This window comes from Ovis aries, chromosome 24 (assembly GCF_016772045.2).
Source record: "Ovis aries strain OAR_USU_Benz2616 breed Rambouillet chromosome 24, ARS-UI_Ramb_v3.0, whole genome shotgun sequence".
Taxonomy (NCBI): Eukaryota; Metazoa; Chordata; class Mammalia; order Artiodactyla; family Bovidae; genus Ovis; species Ovis aries.
Window position 1 is genome coordinate 7,104,806 of NC_056077.1, and position 21,652 is coordinate 7,126,457.

At 44.7% G+C, this 21,652-nt stretch overlaps 1 protein-coding gene across 23 annotated transcripts in view; it reads left to right on the forward strand.

Moving 5' to 3' along the window:
• RBFOX1 (RNA binding fox-1 homolog 1) overlaps positions 1-21,652 on the forward strand; it is a 2,416,982-nt gene that overhangs the window by 2,329,229 nt on the left and 66,101 nt on the right. For all 23 annotated transcript variants that reach the window (XM_060406050.1, XM_060406058.1, XM_060406056.1 and 20 more), the window contains one exon: positions 20,972-21,104. In XM_060406050.1, the coding sequence (XP_060262033.1) occupies positions 20,972-21,104 (133 nt within the window). The remainder of the gene's footprint in view (positions 1-20,971; positions 21,105-21,652) is intronic.

The following is a 21,652-nucleotide window of genomic DNA, read 5'->3' on the forward strand; positions in this document are numbered from 1 at the left end:
TGCAGGTGACTTAAGTTCCATTCCTGATTCCCTGGAAGATTCCCTGGAGGAGGAAATGGCAACCCACTCCAGTATTCTTGCCTGGGAAATCCCATGAACAGAAGAGTCTAGTGGGCTATAGTCCCTGTGGTCCCAAAGAGTCGGACAGGACTGAGTGACTTTCACTCACTCTCATTCCTAATGGTAAACATAGATAAATTATATTTGAGTAGATGTATTAAATATTAATGAAATCAAATATACTGACAGCTAAGTATTTCTCTGTTAAATAGTTATACACTTGAGAAAATTGGAGATAATTTGTATATACAAACCTGATCCAAGAAAATTCCTGAATCTAAAATCATAGTAATGTTCAACTATTTACAAACCCTCTGCGTAAATCAAGCATCAACATTTGTGAGTGATGAATTCCTTCCTCTTCTAAAGTTCTTCAAGTAATTATTCAACAGTTGTTGTTGAGTTGCAAAGTCGTGTCCGACTATTTGCAACCCCACAGACTGCAGCTCAACAGTTCTTGGGAGCTCTTAAATTTATTTACTTTTGATCCAGTGTACCTTTGGGCATCCTTAATCCTGACCTGAAGAAAGAAAAAAGCTGGCTTCAGGCAGAAATAGCAAGGTAAAAATTCTATCACCTTTCTTCCAAATTAAGACATTATTTCCATTTTTCTCAGTTGAAATATTGAGGTAAATCGTTCGTTCCGTGAACGGGACTAATGAAACATCCACTTCCAGTATGGATTAGCGAAGTTGGCTCTCAGGGATTCTTATGTCCGCATGGGGTTAGATGTGTGCAGAAGCAGGTCAATGTCAGCTGCTTTAATTTGTCTTTCCAGTTTCATAAATAGATTTTAAATTACAAAAAAAAGCATGTATTCACTGTAATGAAGGAAGCAGGCAAACACACACACACACACCTGTATGGAATGATGCAGTCATATCCCCCCAGTTTGCCCCCAAACACATGCCTTCCAAGTAATCTGTAATCTGACTCCCTGGTAAATTATCTTTCCACATTTTTTCCGTAACAATGCAAAAAGGACATACACCAGTGAAATGCGGGTGTGAGCAGTTTGTTTTCACCCAGAAGGAAGTCAGTAACATCCATATTAAATCCACGTTACACATGTTGATCACACTTGGTGTCACTTAATATCACATTTGGGCTTCCCCCATAGCTCAAGTGGTGAAGAATCCATTTGTAATACAGGAGACCTGGGTTCAGTCCCTGGGTTGGGAAGATCCCTTGTTGGAGGAAATGGCAACCTACTCTAGTATTCTTGCCTGGAAAATCCCATGACCAGAGGAACCTGGTGGGGTACTGTCTATGGGGTCACAAAGGGTCAGACACAACTGAGCACACACATACACAATAACACATTTTCACTATCTCCCATTAAGCATTTTTGATAGTTTCATGCTGTTCCCTGATATGAGTGGTCCAGAGTTCATGCAGTCATCTCTGTGCACAAACTTTAAAGCTATGTCTTTTCCAGCCTCTCTCTGAAGGCTGCAGCACATATCGTTACCTATACTCCAACATACCCTTCCATGTTCCAAATCCACATGGAGATCCCCACAATTGTCAGCTTCATCCCACATTCTTGCTAGCACCTGCATCGTTTGCTCTTTTCTATAATTTTGCAAACCAGGTGGGTGAAAAATAGCATCAAGCTTCCTCTAGTTGCCTGTGCCTTCCTTTTAGTGAGGAACATCATCTTTCACATACTTAATTGTCATCTGGATGTTACTGCTTGCGGATTTCCAATGCACAGCTGCTCGTTTCTCTTCCAAGTTTTCCTCATTTTATTTTTAATTCACATCGAGTGATAATTATTATTTATTTATTTGGTATATGGGATCTAAGATCCCCCGATCAGAGATTGAACCCACAGACCCTGTGTTGGGAGCACAGAGACTTAACCACTGGACTACCAGAAGTAATTATTTGTGAGGTGCGTTACCTATGAATAATGTAAATGTCACAGATTAATTCCTGTGTGGGCCAGTTGATTCTGCTTGCATTCCACCCTACATTTTTAGTTCTGTAGGTCAATGAATTTGTCCTTTCTTTTGTTACCAGCTTAGACATTGTATTAGATGACTAGAGCCGCAACGTTGGGCTCACTGCATCACACATCAAGCTCCCACTGACTGCCTGTTTTACATATGGCAGTGTAAATGTTTCAGTGCTGTTCTCTCAAATCATCCCAACCTTTCTTTCCCCCACTGTCTCCAAAAGTCTGTTCTTTAAAGTCTGGGTCTCCTTTGCTGCCCTGCTAATAGGATTTGAGTACCATCTTTCTAAATTCCATATTTTGGTATGGAATATCCATATGCGTTGATATGCAATACTGATCTTTCTCCTTCTGACTCCACTCTGTATAATAGGCTCTGGGTTCATCCACCTCATCAGAACTGATTCCAATGTGTTCCTTTTCATAGCTGAGTAATAATCCATTGTGTTTCTGTACCACAGCTTCCTTATCCATTGCTCTGTCGATGGACATCTAGATTGCTTCCATGACTGGCTATTGTAAATAGCGCTAAAATGAACGTTGGGGCACATGTGTCTTTTTCAATTATGGTTTCCTCAGGATATATGCTCAGTAGTGGGATAGATGGGTCATACGGTAGTTTAATTCCTAGTTTTTTAAGGAATCTGCATACTGAAATTTTCATCCCTGGCAAAAAAAAATTTTTTATATCCCAGGCAAATGCTCAAGGACCTAAATGTTATCAAAATGCAAAGACATCTCCTCCTTGATTAACTTTTATGAAATTCAAGGGCAAGTGGTAGTGGCAAAGTTTTAATTGATGTATTGATTGCAGATTTTATGGCAGTAGTCGTGTGGAATTCATAAAGCAATGGCTTAAGTGGCAGAAACAAACGTAAATCAGGCCTGCCCTGTTCTGCTTTCAGGTAATTGATAACATTTCCATTGCTTTCTGTAATTAAAGTAACAGCCTAAATTAATTGATGGCTTCTTCTTTCTTCTGCCCAACATAGAAAATGTCAGTAGGTGGACTTCAGTTAATAGAAGGTGCCGGAACAGGTCATTGTGCTACTGATAACATTTGTTTAATGAACCATGCCCTTCTTTCTCTCTTTTCAGTAACTCACACCTTCCTGGTGACCTCTGAGAGGCTTTTTCTAATGTTTTCTGGAGGAATCACTTAGAATAATAAACAGTACTGGGGCAAGGCCAGTGAATTTTGTCTTTGGTCAAAATTTAAAGAAGCACGAAGAAACTCAGTCATCAAGGACTTACCTGGTGGGTCCAATAGTTAAGACTCCTTGCTCCAATGCAGGAGTCCTGGGTTCTATCCCTGGTCAGGGAACTAGATCCCACGTACCACAACTAAAATTTCACATGCTGCAATTGAGACCCAGTGCAGCCAAATTAATAAACATTAAAAGCAAAATAAAACTCAATCATCAAGGTAAATAACATTTTAAAGCAATAGTTTTTTTTTTTTTTAAGGAAATGAATGGGAAAAGATCCAAGATCAGCAAAATATCAAAAATTTCCAAAAAACAAGATGAATATTATTCAGTTTTCTTTCCATGTAGGATCCAAAATGGCACAGCCACGCACTTCTTTATTTAAATTTTGAGTCTGTTTATCACCAAATCATTAATAATCATATAATCTTTTTAAAAAAATTGCATGAAAATATGATCAATCCTAATTACTGAGTTTTTTGGCCCTGTTACATTTTTAAGCCCAAGGTGAGTCCTAGTTCCAGCCCTGAAATAGAAGATAATAATTATAATGGTAATAATCAATGGTTTTTGAGCACTTTCTATATGTTCAGTCGTGTCTGATTCTTTGGGACCCCGTGGACTGTAGCCTGCCAGGCTCCTCTGTCCATGGGATTCTTCAGGCAAGAATACTGGAGTGGGTTGCCATGCCCTCCTCCAGGGGATCTTCCCTACCTAGGTACTGAATCTGCGTCTCTTACGTCTCCTGCATTGGCATGTGCGTTCTTTACCACTAGTGCCCCCTAAGCCCTTCATATGAATGTTCTCACTTAATACAGGAAATCTATGCTCTAGGTGTGATTATTATGCCCCCTTCTCACATGAGAAAGTTTAGGCTTCAAGAGATTGAAGAACTTGGCTGTGGTCATGGATCAAGGATGAACTAGTCTGACTGAATCCTGAGTTTTCCATCTTTCTGACTCTAAACTTACACACCAGAGATTCCTTGTTCTGTTCCTGGAAAAGTCTGAGCAGAGAGAGGTCAGATGGACCTTCTAGACAGCTCTCCGTCTTCACCATTCAAGCTCTGAGGTTGGGCTCTCTCCTTTCCATCCCAAGATCCCTGGAGAGTCCTTTTTTCTCTGTCTGTTCTTTGGCAAAACTATTCTTTGAAAAGTCAGATAGTCAATATTTCCATCCTCGTGGCTTATCGAGTCTCCATTGCAACTACTCAGTTTGGTCCCCATAGCTTGAAAGTAGCCATGGGCAATACATAAATGAACGGGTGTGGCCTGGCTTCCCATAACAGTTAATTTATAGAAACAGTCTTTGTGTTTATCGTCTCCTTCATCAGGCCGTCCTTCTCCTCTGATATGGCAGGGCCCGGGGCAGCTGGCTGCTGGGGTGGAGGAAAAGGAGACTTCCTTTTGAAGTGAACGCTTGTGTCTCTTTTGCCTTTTGTACCATTTAATCACATTTTAAAACAAGTAATGTTAGGTAGGCACAGACAGAGAATCCCCTTCTCCTGATCCATAGTAAAGTAAGATCCATGCATACATTCAGTCTAGATACAACGCATTGACCTCGTTTTGCCCTCACAATAAACAGTAAAGAAACACATCTGGACTTGGAGCCCTGATTTTGGAGCTTTGATCTTCTCTAGGGCTTCCCTGGTAGCTCAGATGGTAAAGAATCTGCCTGTCATGCAGGAGACACAGGTTCAATTCCTGGGTCAGGAAGATACCCTGGAGGAGGAAATGGCAACCCACTGCAAAACGCTTGCCTGGGAAATCCCATGGACAGAGGAGCCTGGCAGGCTACAGTCCATGGGGTCAAAAGAGTTGGGCATGACTGAGCGCGTGTGCACACACACACACACCGTAATTCACTTGTATTTTCGATCCTTGCCTCCACCCCTGAACCCCAACCTGGTTAGCTCCTTTACTGACATCTGTGATCACCCCCGCTCCAGCTGGCTTACGATCACAGGCCACTTGCTTGTTACTGTTGTGTCCATTTTTTACCCTTTTTTTTTTTTTTTAACTAGTTTCAAGAAAATTCTTAAAACACGCTAGTTGAACACCCTCAGTTGTTCACAGGGAAAACTCAGCAAAGGAGAAGCCATGATTCAGGCAACTGCTCTCCCAGCGCTTTGCTTATTAATCTCCATGCAGAAGAGGGCTTTTGTCTTTTTCAGACGGGGGTCTCACTTCTACAATAGGCTGCCAGTTGCAAAAAAAAAAACCTACCATCCGGTAGTGTGCCCCCAAACATCTTATTTGTCTTAATATTTCTTGCATAGAAATGCATGTGACAGATAGGGAATCACTGGAGAATGGTTTGCTTTGTGTCAGACAAATATTAAAGCAATAAACTGCGTTGCCCTGGGATCCCCCTGCATGCAGCCAGAGAACGAGGCTGAGATGAGCTGTTTCTGAAAGACAGGGAGGTGGCCATTCCAGGGGAATTCCCTGGAAACCCCAGGTCCCGTGATGGCACTGACAGTACTTTTTCTTATGCGCATCCACACACAGCCTGGTGCAGAGCCCGCATGTAAGCCCTTGACCATGGCTGTGTTCTCCTTCCCCTAGCCCTGAGCAGAGGCCACAGGCTCCTTGTTGATTATCTCTTGTATATATAGAGGTAAAAGTGAAAGTGTTAGTCATTCAGTCGTGTCCAGCTCTTTGTGACCCCACGGGCTGTACCTCGCCATGCTCTTCTATCCATGGAATTCCCCAGACAGGAATACTGGAGTGGGTAGCCATTCCCTTCTCCAGAGGATCTTCCCCATGCAGGGATCAAACACAGGTCCCCTGCATTGCAGGCGGGTTCTTTACCCTCTGAGCCACCAGGGAAACCCTGTGTAGCAGTGTGTATATATTAATCCCAAACCCCCCTTTTATCCCCCACCTTGCCACTTTGGTAGCTGTAAGTTTATTTTCTATGTCTGTACCTCTGTTTCTGTTTTGTAAATAAATTCATTTGCATATTTTTTTAGATTCCACATATAGATGATATCATATGATCTTTGTCTTTCACGAATGTGGATTTAAAATGGGAAGAAAAAAAAAACCAACCTTATACTGAGTTCAGAGCTGGGATCTTGTTTGATTCCTGGAAAGTAAAGTGAAGCAGCGTGATGCACTGGTGCAGGTGTTTGTTTTTAGGGAACCTGGCTTTGTAAGTGAAGCCAAGCCCTCCCAGTCTGCAGAGCTGGGAGTGAACAGCTTAGGAGGGAAGTAAGAATCCTGAGGGGAGCTTCCCAGGTGGCGCTAGTGGCAATGAACCCTCCTGCCAATGCAGGTAAATGTAAGAGATGTGGGTTCGATCCCTGAGTCGAGATGTGGGTCCAGAAGATCCCCTGGATGAAGGCATGGCAACCCACTGCAGTAGTCTTGCTCGGAGAATCCCATAGACAGAGGAGCCTGACAGGCTACAGACCGTGGGGCCACAGAGAGTCAAACACACTCGGCCACTAAACAACAAGGACCACCAAGGACCCTCAAGCCCTGCAATGGGATGCTCGATATTTCTTGCATAGAAATGGGTCCAACCTCAGAGAGGTGGTCCCCTCCTTCCCTTGCGTTATTTCTCTTCAAAAGCAGATTTCCCCACACACGGTAAAGATGCATGAAAGGAAACCGAACCTGGCATCGTTCCTTTAAATACAGTTGTTTTAACACTTGCTTCATGAAGAACTCCAAAACACCATTGTCTGAAATCATGTTTTCATTCATGTAAAGGCAGTGACTTGCCAGGAGCTCTTCTATTGCTTCTGGGGAACTTGGTGTCACGTGTGTGCTAAGCCACTTCGACCCCATGGTCTGTAACTCTACAGGCTCCTCAGTCCATGGAATTCTCCAGACAAGAATGCTGGAGTGGGTTGCCATTTCCTCCTCCAGGGGATCTTCCCGACCCAGGGATCAAACCCGTGTCTCCGAAACCGTGTCTTCTGGGTCTCCTGCATTGCAGGTGGATTCTTTACTGCTGAGCCACTGGGGAAGCCCAAATACCTGCTTACCTGTGAGCATTAAGTGACATCCTTGTTTTAAAAATTTTCAGGCTGCTTGAGGCATTGTAGCTCCTCAAACAAATGGCTCTTCTTTCCTTTTCGTTCTTAGATGCGATCTTTTCCAGGTGCTTTCGAAAGTTCACCAACAAAGCTGGCTTGGAAGCTTTATGTTAATCTAGTGCCTGGACAACTGGACCATGTCTGAATGGCCCTCCTTCGATCTGGTCTAGGTGGGCATGTTGGGGAGGTCTCCAGCTGGGAAATCAGACAGGTGATCCCAGGTCCAAAAAGCACCTTTAAACCTCTGGGTTTGTTTGGGGACGTTGCCCAGAGGATCAGGACTCAGTTTTCAAGTCTGGAGCTGGTTCTCAAAATCAGATGAGGTTTGACATCACAGTGGTGGCTGGCAGTGAAATGAACTATGCTTTTGCATCGCATTTCCATCCCGCAAGTCCCCATCAACCCCCATCTAGGGCCTCGCGTTCATGGAGCTGCAGCAGCCCCAAAGAACCATGGGAAATTCAGCCCAGCATAAGGGAGCTCATTTATCTCACTTGCCCCGCTTCCTACCTGGAGAGGCAATTCACTGAGCTTGCTGTTTCAGCCAGCTGTTAGCTAGATCATGAATGATTTAACAATTGAACCTTTACTGTGTATATGCACTCGATAAAGTAATTATTTATATAAATTATTAGCCTTTTTTTTTTTTCCGCTCCATGGCTGCCTGCAAAAAGCTACATTGACACCAATACAGGTTTTGTCAGAGGAATAGATGCTGGTAAATTGCTTCATCTGAGTTACAGTAGGTCTCAGCATCTCAGGTCTTTGTCTCCCCAGGTTCCTTCTAAGGACAGAAAGCACTTTTGCAGATGCCTTCTGAGGTCCTGCCGAGTCAAACACTCCAAGATGGAGATGCATTCTTGTTTTGTTTTGTCTTTTTCACTGAATGAAATGTTATAGAAACCCTGCCCAGGGGGCTGATGTCAATACATATAAGTAGATGGAACACAAAAAGGTCTTTAGCACAGAAAAAGCTGCTCACTGCACGTTTTAGCAGCCTTGGCCCTCCCCACATGTCTGTTGGATTAATCTGCCCATGTGTAACCTGGGAGAAAAGAGACGACCAGCCCCTAACTTCAGGGGGTAAGCAGGAATCAGGAGGTAATTAGATAATATCCAAGGCTGCTGTCCTCATTCAAAATCCTAAGTGTTGAAAGAATATTTAGGTGTGTGAGCATTGTGGGATTGTGGGGAGGTTTGTTGAGACTTCTTAAATTTATTAAGTTCAGAAACATGTTTGCTTTGGAAACACCAAACTCACTGCTCAGAATGCATCCCTGTATCAGCATTACATGTTTTAATGTATATTTTTTACCTAGATGACTCCTTTCTTTCCAAGGAAGAGACTATTTCTAACCAAGCTGTGAGTCAAGTGACATTCGAGAAAGTGAGTTGCTCAGTAGTGTCTGACTCTTTGCCACCCCATGGACGATACAGGCCAGAATACTGGAGAGGGAAGCCTTTCCCTTCTCCAGGGGATCTTCCCAACCTAGGGATCAAACCCAGGTCTTCTGCATTGCAGGTGGATTCTTTACCATCTGAGTCACAAGGGAAGCCCAAGAATACTGGAGTGGGTAGTCTATCCTTTCTCCAGTGGATCTTCCTGACCCAGGGATCAAACCAGGGTCTCCTGCATTGCAGACAGATTCTTTACCAACTGAGCTATGAGGGAAGCCCAAACATAAATATGGAATGGAAGAAATGTCACCTGCCCGCCTCTTTTCCATGCCCTGGCCTGCAGTAAGATCTCAGGGAGGCTTGTAGACAGATCCCCCTGCAAATTAATTCAGTCCATGATGAATCAGGGCTGGTTCTCTTGGATGTGTTATGGATTAAGGGAGGTGATGGAGCAACTTGTCCAGACAATAGGAGGGAAGTGAAAACTGATGGCCTGGAAGCAGTTTAGGGGGGCTTCCCAGGTGGTGCTAGTGGTAAAGATCCTGCCTGCCAGTGCAGGAGATGCAGGAGACATGGGTTCAGTCCCTGGGTGGGGAAGATCTCCTTGAGGAGGGTATGGCAATCCACTCCAGTATTCTTGCCTGGGAAATCCCATGGACAGAGGACTCTGGCGGGCTACAGTCCATGGGGCCGCAAAGAGTCAGGCACGACTGAAGTGACTTAGCACACACACATGCAAGCTGCACGTGGAGAAAGTGGAAGTGGAAAGGTTTTGCCTAAAACTGACAAAGGATCCCTTTGTTCCAGCGCCTCCTGCCATAAATAAGATGTCAGGGTCTGGTGTCAAGTCGTCTGGGTTCAGATCACTGGAGAGTTTCTGAGCTGCTCTCTGTCTACCTTTCCTCTCCAGGAAAGTGAAGATTACAGTTAAGACCTGATTCGTGTGGTTCTGTGGAGAGTTTTGTGAGTTCATCTGTGGGTCTGTCCTTTAGCAAGTGTTAGTAGCTATTTACTGTGTGTTTCATCATATAGTAAAATCTCATCTATCTGATCATGGAGTCCAAAAGGATGGAATTATGCCAACCATAATCGCCACTTTTAATGATTCCAGTTATCACTGCCTGAACTTTGAGACACGTGAGGTCCAGAGTCTCTCATCACTGATGTCCTCATTAAATTTCTCTTAAAATAGACATCCTTCCGAAGCAGCAGCTCTCACAGGGTCAAGGACTGGCACTCATCTTTCCTCCGTAACAGAATTGCTATGGCATTCTGAGTTTATCTGACGATATAATCAATAAACATCTCAGCGTGTACCTGGGGCCAGGTCATCCTCTGGGTACTAGAGACACAGTCTGGACAAAGATAAAGTCCTCAGGACACCTCAAGAGAGAGCTCGATAAGGAGAGTGCAATCGTATGAAATGGTAGGAAGGAGATGGTAGGTGAAGAGGGAAGAAGGAGGGGTATGGTGGTGGCTGTGCTGGCATCAAGAAATGTGGGGTAAAATTGAGAGGAAAAACCTTTGAAGGAGGAGGTGATGTTGGAACCAAGGATTAGATTAGGGAGTCGACGTTTAGAGACTGGACAAAGGCGAGAGTCTTTATCACTAAGACGCGGTGGTCAGAGGAGGCTGCAGGAAATGAAGTCTGTCAGTCTCAGTGAAGATTTAGGTCGATAAATTCATTTTTGGCAATCAAGCCAGCACAATATCCCCATCATTTTTTTTTTTTTCCTTTCAAAAATGTACATCTTTCTCCAAGTTCTTGCCAGTTCTTTCCACACATCCTCCTCAGACCTGTAACGGCCTAGAAACTTCTGGCTAATTTGGATTTGACTAAAACTTTTGTACCATGACATTATGTAAAGAGATTCAATTATGGTGCGCAATGTTTTGTGAGTAACTGCCGCCCATAAAAAGTTAATTAATCAGGGCTGTGTCAATTTCCTTGTGCCATGTCAATTTGCTGCCAGGTAATTAATCACTAATCACCCACCAAACAGCAGGCGGGGGTGGGGGGGTGCATCCTGGAGCCATTTATTGTCTTTCTCCAAATAAATGGCACATGCAGCCAGCAAGAAACACATCTTGCCTTTCATAATATTTTTATCGACACTTTTGCAAGTTGTAATGGACTGCACCAACAAGCAGCTGCAGTTCAATGGAATATGAATATTAAAGAAACAAATGAGCGGAGATTTATAGGACATTGCGTTTCTGTTATGTCAGTTTTGAGATTAAACCAAGCAAATGAACAGTGAAAAATTACTCTTCCATGTGGAGAATGGTGATTAGACTTGTACATTAATTAGAAATTTTTGTTTTCCTATTCAATGCATTTCAAATGAGGATGTCCTGTAAGAAACTGTTTGTCCAAAACGTAGATTTATTCACTTCTAAACAGCAGTGTTTAATATCAACATGCATTTTAAAAGGAAACAAGAGCCGATCCCAAATGTGAGTTTCAGGGATGAATAGACTTGCGTATGAAAACCAGAGAGTCCAACAAATTAAGTGGCCATTTTGGTCTTTTTGTCAATGACTGCCTGAATGCAAGACTCCCTTCTTACTCCTAAACCTGGAGATGACTGGCTTTTAACAAAATTGAAAGCCTTTCCATTTTTATTTTGACCTAGAACCAAATATGATCCATCATATTAAGTTTTCCATTTAGTCTTATTTAAAGACAGTGACCTCACTATGTATACACTCTGTGTTACAAACCAATTTGATGTATCTTTCTTTGAGATCTGTCCTGCAAATTGAGCAAACATTTTTTTGCCATGTGGAAAAGAAGTCATCAGGTTTTTCTGTGGGCTTTCTTGGAGGATGCATTGTGATGTTTATCACACAGTGCTCTGCCTGTGAAATTGAGCTATCGCTGGTTGTTTATTTCACCTCGGTATGTTACCTATTATGCCACTTCTTAATTTATGGTCCAGCTCATGGAACGGGAGTTCCCTCGAGGGGAATCCTGCAGAACCGTGAACCTGCTGTTGAAACCGCATCTGTACCCCCAGAATTGTGTAAGTGAATATTTCCTACCGTAAATTACCCGCGGAACAATTCAACCCCCAAATGAGCATGAAGACCTCTGTCTTAAAACATTTCAGGGGTGGGGGAGGAGGAAGGTGGCATTCACACAGCAAAGAAAAGGAAGAAGAGACAAAGAGAGAGCTTTCCCCACCCCCATCCATCCTAAACAGCACACCTTTTCCGGGCATCTGGCAACTTCATGCAAATTCAAACCCATGCACAAATGCAAAGAATAATTGCCCGTTAAAGCAGTTGTATATTTTTATGGTTTTGATGCAGTCTGCCCCCTGTCGGGTTTTGCATCTGCTGTTCTTCCATTTCTCCCAGAGCTCTAAAACTTTAATATGCAGTTTATAACCCTCAAGTATTTTCCACGGGTTTTGTTGTGTTCCTTCTCTTGGGATTTCCGGGCTTGCTGAGATGATCTCATTTGTGTTTATTTTCGAAGGTAAGCACCGCATTCGTAAAAGAGACAGAGGGAAGGGATCACGCGTTCGTCACTGTAAATACATTGAACTCCGAGCTCCTCGGAGGTGGGAGGTGGGGGCCTCTGTCTTGCGGGGGAGAGAGGCAATAAGCAGTTGACACTTTGGTAAATGGCCCATTTGTCTGGTTGATACACCCACACATCTTCCCTTTAAAAATGTTGATTTGCCTTGATACTTGAGCACATCACAGCATGCCTCTGGTTACGGCCCTGAAGTTTCCGTTTCATTGAGTTCAGCGGTGGAGAACTCCTTATTCCTGAGAGCTGAGACGGTTGCTCTGCTAACCTCGCCCCTCTCTGCTCTGGATATAAATCTAGCTGAAGGTTGGGAGTGGGTGGGCTGCGGATGTCGAGGTGTCAACGAGATGAGCAGTTGGCATTTGCTCCAGAAGCTCAGGCCCTGTTTTCTTGGAGAGAAACTCATTTTTAGCTTATGAGCTAAATCCAATTTTCATTGCAGTGATACCAGATTTTTCACTTTGATTCATGCTGGAGCAGGTTAAAGAGGGAACGTTTCCAGTATAATGAACCTGTGCTTTTTTTCCCCCTCCCTTGTCTCCCTCATGCCAAGAACTAAGGATTTATTTGGTACCCATGAAGCAGCCTGAATACTTTCCATTGTTTGCCATTGATGGTCTGTTTACATGCTTATTAACGTGAAGTTCAACTAGGAAAAAAAAAATCAAACTCCAGCATTGGGGTTCAGAAATGCCTCTAATTTGGTGTCTTTGCTTTCAAACATTGGTCTTTAATTAACAAAGAGGCATTTACAAATATTGGACAGGGTGACAGGTTGAATGACTTTTGTTAGCATCGATTTACTCTGTTTCGGTAGTGAACAGGACATTGTGCGTTTCCCCTTGGCCTTTTGCATTGGATTTCTTAAACACGCATTGCCCACTTCCTGCATCCAAACTCCTGAACTGGGGTATTGATAGATGACATAACTTTCGACAGAAGAGACAAGTCATGCTGCAATGGAAACACATAATTAAGAAGTCTTCTTGTTACGAAACCCAAGTTCATGTGACCAAAGTACAGTGAGACCAAACAATACCTAAATGTCAGAGCTTGGGTGCAGGAAAGGTTTATTGGCCTGCAGGGCAATGCAAGGAGAAGGCGTGACTCAAAACACCCCGAATTCTCTGAAGTGCTTCAGCAAAGCATTTGTAAAGGCAAGGTGAGGGAGGTACTTGGTCGGTTGTTGCAAGCTTCTTGATGTCAGAATCCTTTGTTCTTGTAACGCTCCATGTAGGTCTGATCACTATATTCCTGCAAACTTCCAACAAGACAAATGTTATTCTCTGTTTTGCAACTTTTTATCTCCATATGAATGGAAAAGTGTTATACCCTTAAAGATGAGAGCCTTGAGAACGGGCAATCCCATGTATTTTAGGCTATAGGCAACATATAGGAAAGTCTGATGGCTCAGCAGGTAAGAGAATCTGCTTGCAATGCAGGAAACACAGGATTTGAGTTCGATCCCTGGGTCTGGAAGATCCCCTGGAGGAGGAAATGGCAACCCATTCCAGTATTCTTGCCTGGGAAATCCCATGGACAGAGAGGAGCCTGGTGGGTGGCAGTTCATGGAGTCACAAAGAGTCAGACACAACTGAGTGACTTAGTACAGCACATTACATTCTTTTCACATGGTTCAAGGATAAAGCCATTTTGGTTTTGTTCAACCTATATCCTAATCACCTAAGTATACGCTTCACATATGCAGTTAACCATGCTCTATAAGCCAGCAGACCCAGTAGGCAAGTAAAAATAAATAGATCAGCTCCTACCATCCCACCAGAGTCTAAAGGAAGCTTGACAGACAGTTGTGGTATTTTGCCCTTGAATTTGACCATTTGTCTTAGTTGCAAGACAAGAGAGCCACACTGTCCTGAGCCAGCCGTAGTGGGGATATCCTCTCATGGAGACAGGAAGAAACGCAGAAGGCACAGCTGTCAGTCAGGCAAGGTAGGGATTATAAGGATTGCTATTTTCCAGTGTTCCTTGTTGCATAAAGACTGAGATTTGCTGGGTTGCTAGGGAGCTCCATGTGGGGCTGTGTGCAAGAAGGAACACAACCAAATACCTTTTACTGACCAGATGGGTACCACCTGTCTGGGGGTGGGGGGAGTTTGAGCTCAACTTATCTAAGAACAAGAAACCAATCTCCAAACCCTAATGCTGTGCAGCAATAAAGGTGAATTTAAGTGAATGAGGATGGGCAATAATTCCCAGTGTAGAGCATTTACCCAAATCATTTCCCTTTTCATCAGAATCACACATATTCCAAGTCTGGTTGCTATTTTTGGGTCAGGATAGCATCTTCTGAGTATGGGTGTAGCAGTTTTTATAAAGATGATTGAGATCTGATGTATTATTTGCACACTGTGTTCCTGCAAATCTTGGGCAGCATGCTTTTTATAAAGGACAGGGTTATGGTCCTTTTGAAGGAGACTAACATGGGTTCATCATCAAAGCTTGTCCAGGCATGGTATTAGGTAGCTGACACCTTGCTGTGCTAGGCAATTTCCTAAATCAAAGAGCAGAACAGATGAAAAACACTGCCCACATGGAGCTTGCGTTTTAGCTATGGTGAGAGTATTTTTTTCCCTTCATATCTGTGATCCAAGTTACTTGATTGCTAGTACGCCCAGGAAGATTTGGGGTAGGCTTCTTCGGAAGGAGATTACAAAATAAAAGGGAGGGAGGAAGGAATGGATGCCTAATCCATTCTGTGTACCTTGACACCGACTTCAATCTCAGAGAGTTTTGGATGAAATAGAAAAGAATAGCTTTGTTGCTTTGCAGGCAAGAGGGCCACAGTGGGCTACTGCCCTCAAAACTGTGTGTCCTGACCTGGAGGGGGTGGTGAGGAGTTTTATGGTAATGGTTCAAAGAGGAGGAAAGCCTGACTAGCTCCTGGACATCCTTCTGATTGGTTGGTGGAAGTCAGCATCACCAATTTTCTGTTTCCAACTGGTCTGGGGTCTGTGTGCTGGTGGGCAGCATGCAGTTAACTTCTCCCACCTGGTGGGGGTTTCTGAATCTGCAAAACAACTCAAGGATATTATTATGTGTATCCCTTAAGGAGGAGCCGAGACCCTACCCCGAAAGGCTGCACTGCTGTTTCTGGGCTGCTGCTGCTTGTCTCTGCATCCCCTCCCTTCCCTAATTAGCAACTGTTTGAACCTGCCTGTTGGAACTCAGGGAAAGTCTTGGAGGCTGAATGAAGCCAATTTCCTGTAATCAAGGAATGGGAAACACAGAAAGGCTTCTGTGCCCAGGAGCCCCACTGGGTCCTGTTTGGTTTCAGGAATGAGGGAGGGAGGGAGAGAAGAGGGGAAGAGAAGGGAATATTCATCAATGACAGTGATTAACTAGAGACTTCATGAAGAGACCCCTTGGCCAGCTCTAGACGGCAACAAGAAGGGATAGCTGAGCAGACATCCATCTGGGAGACTTACATGCCTGCTCCTGTAACAGGAAGCCCCTGTTACAATTTGTTGTGGTTGTTTAGTCGCTAAGTCATGTCCGACTCTTTGCAACCCCATGGACTGCAGGCTCCCCTGTCCTTCACTGTCTCCTGGAGTTTGCTCACATTCATTCCTGAATATTCATTGGAAGGACTGATGCTGAAGCTGAAGCTCCAACCATTTGACCACCTGATGTGAAGAACTGACTCATTAGAAAAGGCCTTGATGCTGGGAAAGATTGAAGGCAGGAGAAGGGGACAACAGAGGATGAGATGGTTGGATGGCATCACTGACTCGATGGACATGAGTTTGAGCAAGCTCCGGGAGATGGTGAAGGACCGAGAAGCCTGGCATGCTGCAGTCCATGGGGTCGCAGAGAGTCAAACATGACTGAGTGACTGAACAATGACAACATGTCCATTGAGTTGGTGATGCCATCCAACCATTTCACCCTCCGCTGCCCCCTTCTCCTTTTGCCTTCAATTTTTCCCTGCATCAGGATCTTTTCCATTGAGTCAGCTCTTCGCATCAGGTGGCTCCTTATCTTACCTGAGGGCACTTGGCCTCCCAGGAAGTTGATGTGCCATCCTTCCCTTGCTCCTATAACATCCAGAATCTCTTTAATGCGCCCTGCTTGGAGCAGCCCAAAGAGCTTGGTACGAAGACCTACAAATCCCTTATCCTGCACTGAGAAGGCTATTTTCTCCCTGCAGCAAAGAGGGTACATAGCGGCATCCTGGCTTTCCCCTTCTAGCAGCTTGCACTCCCCTCGCTCTACTGCCGAGCTTCTGTTTCATGTTCTATCTCAACATCTAAATCCTCCAAGAATTATTGTAAAACCTGCTTGTCGCTGAGAGGGATCTTGTCTGGCTCACTCCGTGCCGCAGCCAACGATAATGAATGGGTCAGCATAATTACTGCGTTTCCTCACACAGGCAACCAGCTGCTCTGCCAGATTGTGAATTTTTCATTTGCTTTATTTCAAAATCCAGGGTGTTCCTCTGCAAACTTAATATTTGAACTGTGGCAAGATCACGTTGGAATCAAAGGCTCGCTCTCTCCTTTTCTCCCCAGTGTTGAAACCAACATCTCCTATCTCACAACTCCTGGCCTTTTAGGATATTAGGATTGCCCTGCTTCCCCTGTTGAGGTTGATACCTCTTCGCAATTTCAAGAATAGTAGTTGGGCTTCCCAGATGGCACACTGGTAAAGAATCCACCTGTCAGTGCAAGAAATGCAGCAGCTGCGGGTTCTGTCTCTGGGTCGGGAAGGTCCCCTGGAGGAGGACATGCAGCCCACCCCAGTATCCTTGCCTGGAGAATCCCATGGACAGAGGAGCCTGGAGGGCTACAGTCCATGGGGTCACAAAGAATCACACTCAGCTGAGCACAGCTGAAACACCAGCTAAGAAGCATGGATGCTGAGGGGCTGGCAAGCTGAGAGTTAAGTACTGCTATATGATTTGTCTTGACTGACAATTTTTTTAAAAGGTTAAGAAATAACCTGGATGGTCTTCTGGGTAATAAAGGACATAAATAGAGAGAGAAAATCATTCTGGCTTGGTTCTACCATCCTAGCATTTTACTAGCATCATCAGAGAAGGATATGGTAGAATCCAAGAAACAGGCTGGCTGTTGGCTATTCAAGAACACATGAAGAATTCCAGATGGTAGTCAGTCTGTCTTCAACTTCCAGTTCACGAGTTATAGTCCAGTCTGTGCAATCCCATGAATATAGGATTGGGAATAACTGCTGTGGGAAATCCCACTTCCTTTCCTCCCCAGCCTCCTGCCACCGACATGCAGCTACAAACCCACTGTCCAAGAACTCTGGGAGTAAGGGGAGCTGATGGAGTGCAGGGCTCCTACTCTTTTTATTTATTTCTTTCTTTTTATTGAAGTGTTGATTTACAATACTGTGGTACTTTATGCTGTACAGCAGAGTTATTCAGTTACACACATTCTTTTTCATATATTGTACAGATATATTTTCCTCTTTCCTTTAATTTTTTTAAACTATGAAAGCATGATAACACAATTACAAGAAACTTGGAAAATACAGAACAAAATTACATGTAGTTCCACTATATGCTACGATTATTTTTAAAGTAGATAAGTTAATATTTTTAATTGGAGTTTCCATATCAAACTCAAAAATTGATAGAATGAGTAGACACAAGAGTAGAAGCATACAGTAGACCTGAAAAGCACCGTGAACCAATTCAATATAGTGAAGCTTTATACAGTTTTCACACAACAGCAGGATACAAATTCTATTCAAGTTCCCATAGACTATAAACTAGGAGACACTGGAACATATCCAGGGACATAAAACAAGGTGCAAAAAAATTTCATGGTCTAAAGTAATTGGAGTCCTACAGAGTCTGTTTTCTGATATTCTTTTTTAATTATGTTTTCCATTATGACTTATCCCAGGATACTGGATATAGCTCCCCGTGCTATACAGTAGGACCTTGGTGTTTATTCATCCTGCATATAAAGCCTTACATCTCCTAACTCCCACCTCCCTGTCCATCCCTTTCTGAACCCCTTCCCCCTGGGCAACCACCTGTCTGTGGAGGGCTTCCGCTCTTGAACATGATGGCAGGGAGGAAGGCTGTTTGGATGTAGACGGACGCAACTTTAAGATAATATGACACACAACACCCTGTGAGAGGTTAGGAATTCGGCAAAATACATGCTCTGGGAGAGGGCAGCTTGGATGTGTTGCCTTGCCTCTGGGAAAGAGCCTCCTGGGCTGAGGCCTCTCCGAGCCTTTATCTTCCAATTAGACCAAGAGAAGCTGGGTCCTTCCCAGCCTTGCATGTTGCTACCAATACTGTCTAAAATCCCAAGAGAGACGGAGCAGGGGAGACAGGGCTGTGGACACGAGGAAACCCATCCTGGTTCTTGTTCATTCCACCTGTCTCCCTCTCTAACAGGAGATACGTCAAGCTCCTGTTAGGTAAACAGGGTGAGAGGAGAGAAAGGATCAAGGAAAGAATGGATAGTCCATCAGTCATTTGGTTGGACCACATCCCAAAGCTTTATTCACTGGTCTTTAAGTCATCCAGAATCAACTGTGTCCAATATCTAGAACCTGCTGTGGACAAAATCAGGGGGCTTCTGCTGACATTGGGGGGGAATGCACGGGGAAATGCAAGGATGAATGGGATACGATGGGGGCCCTCAAGAAGCTGGCTGATGAGTAGAAGAGGTAAACGTAATGAATAAGTTATTTTCTTTTCCAGACCAGTAGCCAGAGGCTGGGTATTCTCTGAACTAGAGTTCCTGGAGAAATGAAGTCTGGGGTTGCTGCGTTAATGGTGTTAATGCACTTCCCAGGTGGCGCTAGTGAGAAAGAGCTCTCCAGCCAATGCAGGAGACATAAGAGATGTGGGTTTGATCCTTGGGTTGGGAAGACCCCCCTGTAGAAGGAAATGGCAACTAACCCAGTATTCTTGCCTGGGAAGTCCCATGGACGGAGGAGCCTGGTAGGCTATAGTTGAAAAGGGTCAGACACAGCTGAAGCGACTTGGCACGCATGCGCACACTTCCCTTACCTTAGGACTTTCTGAGCCTCTAATATATTAATAGATCTCCTGGGACAGTGGCCTTCCAAATGTATTTTCCTAAAAGAGCATCCCCTCCGTGGGATTCACTGCGGGTAACAGTGCCTGCTGAGAGTGGGACGGGACGGGCATGACCAGTATGGTGGGAGCCTGCGATTCAGGGTCTAGAAAGAGCAGCAAGGCGGGGTGATGTCATCAGGGTTTCATGGACCTGATGCACTAGGATTTGCAGACATCCTGGGAGGAAGGGCATCCCAGGCAGAGGAAGCTGTGTTAATTATCATGGGTCTTGAGCATCAGGCTTACTTTCCCTCCCGACTCTTGACCGAGTCACTTGGTTCAGAGAATTTCCACACCACCACCCCTGGGAAGATAACCCTGCCCACACTTTCTCTTTCAGAGTTGAGTCCCCGTACTTCTCTGTGGTTATGGTTGTTGTATAAATGGTTTTATAAGCTATGTAAATGGAGAGGGGGCTGATGGGGTCTTAGTAGTGATTTGTCCACAGGAGCATGAGGAGTCTATACACGTCTGATGCATACACTTGTCTGTAGGTACAGTGCATTTCAATTAAAACATTTTAACCAGCAATATAGGTTCATTAGTTCTCCCCCTGTGACTCAGCAGTAAAGAATCCACCTGTCAATGCAAGAGCTGCAGGAGACTCGGGTTCTATCCCTCAACTGGGAAGATCCCCTGGAGAAGGAAATGGCAACTAGTCCAGTATTCTTGTGTGGGCAATCACACGGACAGAGGAGCCTGGCAGGCTGCAGTCCATGGGGTCACAAAAGAGTCAGACGTGACTTATCAACTGAACAAGAAGCAACCTTAGATACCTAAAGGAAAATATGGGAAAAAAGATAAAACCGAATGGAGAAAAGCTATGAGTAGACAAGTAACATTTTCTCATGAATTTTAGCCTCACAGATAACTACAAACACATTGAAGTATGTATGTATTTGCGTATCTAATTGTATACATATGCACGTATATATAAATAGGCATGTATACATATTCCCATACACACACACACATACATGTGATATGCACACTAACACCCACGAATACTTTATATACACACATATACATAATAGGGCTTTCCTTGTGGCTCAGCTGGTAAAGAATCCGCCTGCAATGCAGGAGACCTCAGTTTGATCCCGGGGTTGGGAAGATCCCCTGGAGAAGGGAATGGCTACCCTCTCCAGTATTCTGGCCTGGAGAATTCCATGGACTGTATAGTCCACAGGGTCACAAAGAGCCGGACACAACTGAGCGACTTTCACTTCACTGTATGTGTACATATACACCTATGCGTATTGCATGCTCATCCACATACGTATCATGCGCAATACCTATATTGGCCAGGTATGCATGTTAATAGATGATAGGCAGATGTGAGAACCCAGTACACACACATCTTGCAGTCTCCCTTTTTAAAAAGTTAAGTTTATGCAGTGAGCATTTCCCCTGTTAGAATCCTTTGTGGATGTTTGTCCTCGATATTGGTCCCAGGGATCACTGACTGCGTAAGCCCATCCTCTGTGGAATCGAACCTTGGTCTCCTTCCTCCAGCCTGCCTTTAGAAGTCTGATTCCTGGAAGGAAGGGGTGCGGGTGTCCAGCCCTGGCCTACGGGGAGCAGGGTCCTGGGTGTGTGTGTTGAGGCGGGACAGTTCCCCCACAGGCAGGCTCGATCTGAACCTTGTGTTCTCTCCTCTCGCCCACAGTGCCCGGCTTCCCGTATCCAGCCGCCACGGCGGCGGCCGCCTACCGAGGGGCGCACCTGCGTGGCCGTGGCCGCACCGTGTACAACACCTTTCGGGCCGCAGCGCCCCCGCCCCCGATCCCGGCCTACGGCGGGTAAGTGGGGAGCCCCCCACCGCGGGTGGGCCTCCCGCCCCAGCACGCCAGCCCTCGCCCCAATCCCTGCCTGCGATGGAGTGCGTGCCCGCCTTGACCGCCCCTCCGGAACCGCCCAGCATGCAGCCCGCCCGCTTGCAGTACAGCACCTTGCAGAGTCTTGAAAAATGAGTGTAATTTGTCTTGTCATGGTTGGTGCCTTTAAGCATTCTACATGTCACATGTTGTTATGGAAATTCTCTTTGAGACTGAATGCTGGAGAACAGAGAAATGGTTACAGCCCAAGACGTCTTTCTGATGATTGCAAACATCTGGTGATTAAGGAGGTTGGATCACATACGCCCCTTGAGTCTCTCTGTTGGGGGACGGGGAGGGTTTAAGATGGAAAAATCACCAGGGTGGCCTTGTCCCCTTCCCCAAAGATATCCGGTACTTCAAGGTGTATGAACTTTTGGCCCAGAAGAGAAAATTAGGTGAGGAGGTGTACTCTTGAAGCTCAAAGAAATTGGAATTGACTCATTGCGTGGGATTTTTCCAAAATGGTTTTG